The 9009-nt window shown below is 41.2% G+C and overlaps 1 protein-coding gene across 1 annotated transcript in view; it reads left to right on the top strand.

Moving 5' to 3' along the window:
* Window positions 1-1100: 1100 nt before the first annotated feature.
* The window catches only part of LOC124605114 (platelet binding protein GspB-like), a 298012-nt gene continuing 290103 nt past the window's right edge, over window positions 1101-9009 (top strand). Inside the window, exons 1-3 of the mRNA XM_047136572.1 lie at window positions 1101-1220; window positions 2157-2476; window positions 2569-2746. Coding sequence (XP_046992528.1) covers window positions 1109-1220; window positions 2157-2476; window positions 2569-2746 — 610 coding nt within the window. The 5' untranslated portion in view covers window positions 1101-1108. The remainder of the gene's footprint in view (window positions 1221-2156; window positions 2477-2568; window positions 2747-9009) is intronic.

Genomic DNA, 9009 nt, shown 5'->3' with positions numbered 1-9009 from the left:
AGATCAAAACTTCAAACAGTTCGCTGTGGAGTAGTTGTTTGATTGTTTGTGCCATTTTGGATATACCTATCATGATTGAATTGGGCTCTTAATTTTGTTTGTGTTATTAGCTGACATTAAAGTCTCTGAACATTCTTACCATGTGTTGGTGGTTATCTATGGGTAAATGTTGACCATTTAATTTTAAGATTATTCCAGCCATTTAATAAGTTACATTAGAAGTGTTGTGAAAAATAAAACAATTTCACGTATATTCAAATGTGTTTTAGAAAGTTTACCAGAGAGTTCTAGGAACTGCCAAAATCGCAACTATGGGCCTGAGTTGCGCCTGGTTAGCTCAGTTGGTGGAAGCATTTACTTCAAAAAGTAAGCTGCTGTGGTCTGGCCCATAGTTGGTCAGGCAAGAAGTTTTACCAAAAGGTTCTTTGGCTCTGTAAGTCACTTATTTCGAGGTATAGTTATCTTCGCGAGAGGATAATGAAGATACTTCCTTTCTTTTAGCTTTGTGCATTGGCCTGCGAACAAACATACTCTGGGCTGTATTTTTGATAGCAAATTTCATAAAATCCTAATTATTGAGGCAGTTACTTAGAAGATGTACCTGTTTGCACCAGAGATACAGTCCTAATTACCACATTTTTGGAAATTTATGCCTTTGATATCAAGAAGTCACATTATGTAGTGACTCATTAGAGTATTTTTATTAGGACATAGACCTATACATCCTGCAAAATTTGCTGAACCTCTATATTTATTTTAGAAAATCTGCAATGTTATTGTTCTCAGTTTGTTTTATATGTGCCACAAAAATGTAGAATATTGTATCCTGTTAGCTGGTTTGTGTTTAGTGATTGCTTCCCATATACAACTCTAAATGAGCTATTGATCTACCTACATTCTGACTGATGTCAATTTACATTTAGTTTTTAGAATGACCATTGACCAAATAATTGCACCTTGTTTCAGTGTGATTTGTTATTGATTACTGTTCTGTTTGTCCTAAAAGAAATAAGCTTTTCCTGTCCCTTCTCTGTAAATTTAAACAACAAACTATTTTTTTGCGTAACTCTATCCATAATGTTATCTAATCTTATTTTCAGCAGTGACCATGGATGGCACAAAAGCCCCTTGCAACATATCAAGAAATTTGAAACTAAGTAATGGTAAATACAATGTCTCAGAAAATGGAATGTTTGAAGTGAAGGGTGGTGTGTTCAAAGGTAACGTTGCATTACTTTGGCATTATATCCCATTTTGAAAAAAATTGTATTTCTATATAGTGTGTTGGGAAATTGCTGTGCATTTCCAACATGCTAAAAATGATGTCCATCAATAGCTAGACAAGTCTGAAACCACTTGATTTTATTGGGAAACATTTCTGCAGATATGATTGTGATACGCCTATCATGTATGCAGGTATTTCAGTTATTAAAGTCACAAGGTGTGTAGGGGCTATTGCGATATACTACAGACTTCACTGTTCCCCCAAGAAAAAAGTCTATATAGAAGATGACATGCAGAGTATCAATGGTATTCCTCTCAATAAAAAACGTAAACCATTTGTGGTAAAGGATTCACTTTTCATGATCCGCTTCCTTCAACTTTGTGCACTGCAGTCACTTTATATGGGAATAATTTCATTGTTTGCCTAACCACAGTTGCAAGCCTGATGCCCTTTTCTTGTTCTACCATGCACAATGATTTTGCTGGGCTCTGTCGCATAGAAGCAGAAATGTCCAGCAACTTCTGTTTGTTTAGTTGAGTTTCCAGTTCATTAGACATCCAACACATGCTTCCTGCTCTACATCTGTGTGTTTAGCAATTTGCTGAAGTGGATCTTCAGTAAGAAAAATAGATTAGTTAGTTGAAGGTACCATAATTTAAAAACAAATTGGACATGTAAACATTACACGTCACATTCAATAGCTTTCATAACTGAAGTAAGCTGTTAAATGTTACACAACAGTAGAATGAATCCCAACTTTTCTTTGAACTTCTAACATAATTTACATCTGTAGGCCAGTGCACAGTGACTTTCTGAACGCACTGTACAACAGGAATATGCAAGTGATCTATTTCAGCCCTAATTTGGTGTTACATTTATGTTTTGAATGAGTCTGTACACACAGTCTGATCAGTCTCTCTTCCTGTTGCAGACTGCAAATATGCATGGACTTCTTATAAGACAGAACTACGGCTCTTCCGCATGTCAGTAGGAAACAAAATTGCCACATGGAGGTTTGGAGCAGATGTTTTTCAGTCTGACAGTGTTGCAGAAATTGGACAGGAGCATATTGGGTACCGTGTGCCTCATGTGACCTGTGTGTGCGAGTTGCCACCACGGGGAGCAGTCACTGGTTCTACTGCTCCTCAGCTTCTTGTAGGACTAGACTGTGGGCCCAGTCGTGGTGGTGCTGTATGTATTTGTGACAGCTCGTCTGGGTCTATAATTACAACTATCAACGTCTTACACCCGGTAAGATTTCTACCTGAAAATTTGATTTTAAATTAAACTTTTTCAGAGAGTTTCATAGAACTTCTTCATTGTACTTATTTTTTTGTCAAAAGGTCTCATCATTGTCAGTTATTGATGGAGGAGCAAGTCCTGCGAGCAGACTTCTTTCTCCAGCCATCACGAACATGTGTGGGGTGGCTGCTGTAGGCCTTACAGGATGTGGATATGTAATGTTAGTTGATTTGCGGCGGCACGATCCAGATGGCCCTCACACCGCCATTCTTCTCAATGGTAAATGCCTGTGAACTCTTTAATAATATTTGCAGTGGTTGAAATAATTAAGAAATATCCTGAATTACAGTCTATAATTTTGACAATATAGGAAAGGTAGATTCCTGTTTACTGTAAAGATGACAAATTAAGTGCAGTCGATTTGTGCCAAACTGTGTATTTAAACACATTGAATGATTTTCTCTTGGCAAATCTGTCTTCACTGCAGGATTACTTCAGGTTAACTATGTTATATTGTTTGATTCTAGTTTGCTAGAATGAATGGAACAGTTTACAGTACTGTTTAATGGTTTGCTTTTGGGTGTTTGGCCGGGTTCTTGCACAATATTTTAACAACCAACTCTGTCAACGTTTTTAGGTGCTGTGGGCTGCGTTATTCACACTCATTGCCTGGTCTCCAAACAGGCTGCGGTGATGCACCACAATTTGTAACCACCTAATTTGACTGCTGGCACCCACTACCCTCTTCGATGTTTGTTTATCAGAGAAGGCATTGTTATTATGTGAAATCCACATTCTGGAGATGATTTTGGACTCTAATGGCTGGGATAGCCAGCAAAATCGTAATAACTTGTGCTGAATCACAGTCCTTTCTGTTTTATTACCTTTCTGACATCTTTATTTCAGCAGTCACCTTAACTAAGCTGTTCCAGAAATTTGGCATTTCCATGACAAGACTGAACTAGTTGTATTTTAGTTCAAGATTATACTTGAGGCAGTGCTCAGCAACAACAGCTGATTTGCTTGGAAATTTTAGTAGAGTTTGTCACATATCGTCCTTGCACCTCTTCTCAAATGTTCTAGTTGTCTTCCCTCATATAAGACATGCCATATTCACATTTAATGCAGTACATACCTAGTTTGTGGAGATCTAGATCATCTTTAACATTAAAAAGATGATCTCTTACCATTTACATACATTGGATGCTCTGCTTTTATAGGAGCCTACCAATCTGTCTGAAGACTGGGCCAGCACATGGCAGACGAGTGATTCTTGGCTTTGCTTTTTCTTTTTTGGTCTACCATTTCCTCAAGAATAGCTTTAATTCTTCAGCGAAGTGTTACAGTTTTATGGCCTAGTATTAGCACAGGATTTCTTTGTGAATGTTGCTGACAGATGGGGATTGTATTTTCTATTTACAGTGTGACCCAGGGATTTGTTCGTTGTTCGCTTAACTAACAAGTCCAAGAAAGGTAGTGGGCCCTCTTTTTCAAGTCCCATCACGTGTTTCATGTATTTTAAATGTTCCAGAAGCTCTTTGTGCTATTTCATTCCATGTTATCACACCACAAATTCATCATCCAAGTATTGATAGAAACCCATTTGCTTGAACTTGGCTGATTCTTATGTATTTTCCTAAGTCTTCATTGTATAGATTTACTTCAGTAAGGGATAATGGATAATCCATTGCTACACCATTTGTATTGTTATGCATCAAGAAAGTAACAAAACGGGGAAAGTGAAATTTTCGAAGTCCGAACAGAGTGTCATTGCTCAGGCACATAAACATTCCGACAAGATTAGTTGGTCACCAAGAGTGCAACATCAACTCTTCTGTGTGGGTGTGAACAAGCTCAATGTAGAGGGTTAAATGAGTGCAAACCAATCTTCCTCTGTTACTCTTGTAACACTATGTAAGAAATGCTAAGGATGACAGCAGCAACACCCACCAGGGGTTTGACAAAGCAGTTCAGACACTGAAACAAATTGATGAAGCAGTTGTTGCAAAAAGGAAGGCCACTGACAACTCATAAAGAGCAAAACCAATACGGTCATGATGCAAGTCATAAAAAAACAGAGCCTCTTCTCGGCACCGTAAATACTTCACCTTGATAAGCTGGAGGCAGTCAGTCAGCAGGATTGATGGTGTTAATGTTGTTTGCACTCGTTTCTCTGATTATTGTTTTTTAACATCTCACGTATAAGATTGTTTCAGTACTGGTCATATTCCTGCTGCCTTAAGAAATGACCACCATTCAACAACCACTGCTGATCGAAGTGAGCCTCCATTACCAGCCTCCGGTTTTTGGTAGTCTAGGGCCTACCAAAACCATTGAAGCCTGGGGCACAAAGTACTCTTAAACTCCAACACCACTTGGATTAGATGGCCTACTCAATCAGCTGACCAGGATCAGCATTTAACACGACCTCTCACAGTACCTGACTTTATGGTCTATTTGATGCGACAACACAGGCAGTGACCTGAGAGGGACAGAGTACTCCTACACATCGTGGGCATTAACATCTCCGAGCAGAACTTCTGAAGGGGTGCATCTTCAACATCATGCATGGCCACAGGCTTACTAGAAGTGAGTGGCCTTAGCACAGGGCTGATACAGCAAGATACGGTAGCCCGAGCCAACCGCTGGGTTCAGCAGATTCCTCACCGGCTTGCTAGGCTGCTAGCAGCCACCACCAAAAATATGGTGACGAGATTTATTTAGAGAAATAAAGGAAGTAATATTTAATCTCGTTTTATTGCATTTGGCGATGCCGTACGAGGTCCTTCATCCTGACAAACAGTAAGGGTTTCCAGCCTAGGAGTGGATGACCACTACAGCATGTTGAGAATATTTTCCATCATATTGGAAATAAGTTGATATGAGAGTGTGATTTAAAGTTCAGGGAAACAGTCATCAAACTTTTTCACAATTAGCTTTAAGGATTCAGAAAGTGGCACTGTAGTACAGGAGACCACATCAAAATTGACTATAATATTGATATCTAGGAGCTGTAATTGTCAGACAGCTTATAGAATGATTAGAATTACAAATGTAGTGTTCTCACTTCCCTACATATTCTCTGAGAATGCATTTAAGGTAATATGACGGCTGGTACATACATGTGCCAGTGTTATTAACTATAGATCTCAGAGGAATGCCTTCCTTGTATATCTTTAGAAGCTCATGTAGTCATGGTGGCTTGTGTTCTAAGATCATTAACGACACTACATGCCAAGTTTGATGCGCTGAGAAAAGTGAACTTCTTCCTCTCGCGTAGGATTTACATTTATCTGCTTGTAGGCAATATGTTTCAAAAAGTTGAAAATCATGTTATAATAGAAATCCAGGTTGGCATATGAATTATTATGAAAAGGATAAGAGTGCTACTCACTGTAAAGATGACACACAGAATTGTAAAAAACACAACAAAAAGACTGGTACACATTAAACTTTTGGCCAAAGCCTTCTTCGGAAAAAAGTTGCGAGCACACACACACACACACACACACACACGGAGAGAGAGAGAGAGAGAGAGAGAGAGAGAGAGAGAGAGAGATATTCACACAAGAAGGCACACCTCACGGATATTGCTGCTGTCTCTGGCAAAATCAGCTGGACATAGTAGTCATGTGCGTGAGGTGCACGTGCATGTGTGAATGTGTTTTCCTTTCTTTCATGAAGAAGGCTTTGGTTGAAAGCTTAATGTCTAACAGTCTCTTCCTTATAACTATCTGCAACTCAATGTGTCATTTTTATGGTGAGTAGCAATCTATCTTTCTCATAATTGCCGAAAATCATCTTGTAGTAATCCATACATGACACATAATAAAGATGTTGGGAAAAAAAACTGATAAACCAGGACAGAAATTTCAATGTGAGCCAGACTTCAGTTGTGATATGCAATTTATTAAGATATTACTGGCCATCACATCAGTCAAGAGTTGGAAAATGCTAAGAGTATGTCCGTTTCACTGACTAACAAAACTGTCTCTGAAAAACAAATAAAAAACAAATGATCATCAAAAGGCGTAATGGGTGCTGCAAATATTGATACAACAGTACTACTTGGTCTGGTTGGAATCGAGGCAGCTCACAGCAACTGAAGCAAAGAAGGTTATGACAGCGTTATGAACAATTATCTCTGGGGTTATAGAAGATGTCTACTCAGAAAGTACAGAACATACAGAAAAATCCACTAGTTAGTGGATATGGCATTTCTCCAAGTTTTGGCTATTCATAATACTTGTCATGATGTGGTTGCAGAGCACATCATTATAGGCAGGCATATGATAACACGACATATTATGGAGTGATGTGTGTGTTTTGTCTCCTTGAATTTGCTAAATATGAGTCACTTGTGACAGTTCAGTGATGGTCACATACCAGATATCAGGTAAAAGCTCAAACAGATGAAAAATCCAAGGGTGGTACAAAACATTTTGTGAGGCTGGCTGCTTGTGTGGTCAGAAGAAAACGGGCTGGCTGCTACTGTCGGCACAGAAGGCAGAGTAAGTCTGAGAATCATTCTCACGTGCCCAAAAAAGTGGACAATGTGTGCAAGCAGACAACTGCAGATCCTGTAGTCAACTGTCTGGCATTTTCCATGCAAATATCTGTGTGTAAAACTATACTGGTTGCAGTTGTTGAATGAACTGGGTACTGGGGACAGTGAACTTCCTTGTGACTTTTGCAGTGACTGTCAATTCCTACTGCAGGAAGACAGTTTTTCACAGAAGTTGGTTTTCATTGACAAAGCCATATTTCAGATGTCTGAAGCGTCATAATGTATGTGTTTGGGGCACAGAGCATCCACCCAAGGTTGTGGTAATCATTTCTAATTCACCTAAAGCTGATGTCTTTCGTGCCATGTGGTTATGAAAAAATTGTAGACCATTTTTCTTTGTGGAGAAAACCGGGACTTGTACTGTGTGCCTGGCCTTGCTGAAGCAGTGTTGTATGCCGTAATTATAGCAAGACAGTAGAGACTTCAGTTTGCAACAAGACGTGCCCCACCACACTTTCCTTTGGACTTTGTACTTAACCTTAATGCCGAACTGCCTCAGCATTGGATTGGACCTACTTCAGGTCATTACTCTCATCTTCAGTAGTCCCCAGGGTCACATCCCCCCAGGGGGCCCACAGTCCCTTTTGTGGGTACGTGTGTGGTGTGCACAGGGCCCTGAGCTGTTGCAGTCTCCTTTCTTTCTCCATACTACATTACTGTCCCTGTTCCTCTTCTTCCCTGTCCTTGCTCCTTTCTCCCTGCCCCCTCCCTTGCCTCTTGGTGGATTTCTTTATATCGACCTGGCTATCCTCCCAGCTTTGTTTTTGGGATGTGCTATTGTTTAGTTTGCTGTTTCCATCTCCTTTTCGGTATTTTTGGTCCCCTTGGGTTTGACCTCCATATCCAACATTTTCCATTCAGTGTGTGCCATTTGGGGATGAACTCCCAACCTAGTTTCCATGGTGCAGGCTCCCTCCCCTCCCCTCCTTTTTCCCCTTGCACCCTGTCCCCCTTCCTGCTAGGTCACCAGCATGGTAGCCAGTCCATGTGGTGGGGCTGTTAAGTATCCACTTGGCTGAGCCCCCTAACAACACAGGGATCACACTGCTAGTACCTGCCTGAGATGTTAACGCCTCATGTATGTCAAGGAGTCGATGCTCATCACTTTGGGGGATCAGAACTCCCGGCAATGTTCGCCGTACCAGACGGCCCTTGCTGTGGCTGGGTTGTGCCCACGGGGCGAGCCCCTGGTTGGAGTGGGCGGTACTAGGTCAGACGCCTTGCACATGAAGTGACAAACGTGTCAACATCTTGGCCATTCTGTGGCCATCTGTAAGAGTAATGGAAGACATGACACTCCTTCTTCTGATCATTTGGCCTTCCCCTCCCTGGCCACCCCTGGGAAGAGGGTCAAGCTCACCGGCTTGGGGTGAAACCTTTCCCTCAGTACCTGGTTTGTACCAGGAAGGATGGCGAAAGTTTTGCCATGACCAAGCCTTTGTTTTTCGTGGAGACGATTGAAAATAAGTATGGCGAAGCGAAATCCTTGAGTAAAATGCAGTCCGGTTCTTTGCTCATAAAGACATCTTCTGCTGCCCAATCTGAAGCCCTGCGTGCTTGTTACCATCTCTGTGACATCCCAGTCTCCATCACACCCCACCAATCTTTGAACTCGGTACAGGGCATCATTTTCCACTGGGATCTTCTACTCCAAACTGACGAGGAGCTCCTTGCAAACCTTGGGCGATGAGGAGTTCGATTTGTCCACCGTGTACAATGAGGCCCTAAAACCAATCACAGTGATACAGGTGCCTTTATCCTGGCCTTCGAGGGGATACCCTCCCAGAGAAGGTCAAGGTGATGGTGTATCGGTGTGATGTAAAACCATACATTCCACCACCGATGAGATGCTTTAAATGTGTACGGTTTGGACAAGTCTTCCCGCTGTGCCCATGATCCCCTCTGCGGTGACTGTGGTCCCCCCCTCCATGAGGGGAGTTTCTCTGCTTCCCCACCAGTTTGTGTAAATTGTAAT

The sequence above is a fragment of the Schistocerca americana genome, chromosome 3 (assembly GCF_021461395.2).
Source record: "Schistocerca americana isolate TAMUIC-IGC-003095 chromosome 3, iqSchAmer2.1, whole genome shotgun sequence".
NCBI classification, from domain to species: Eukaryota; Metazoa; Arthropoda; class Insecta; order Orthoptera; family Acrididae; genus Schistocerca; species Schistocerca americana.
This window is presented reverse-complemented; position numbering and strand designations above follow the sequence as displayed.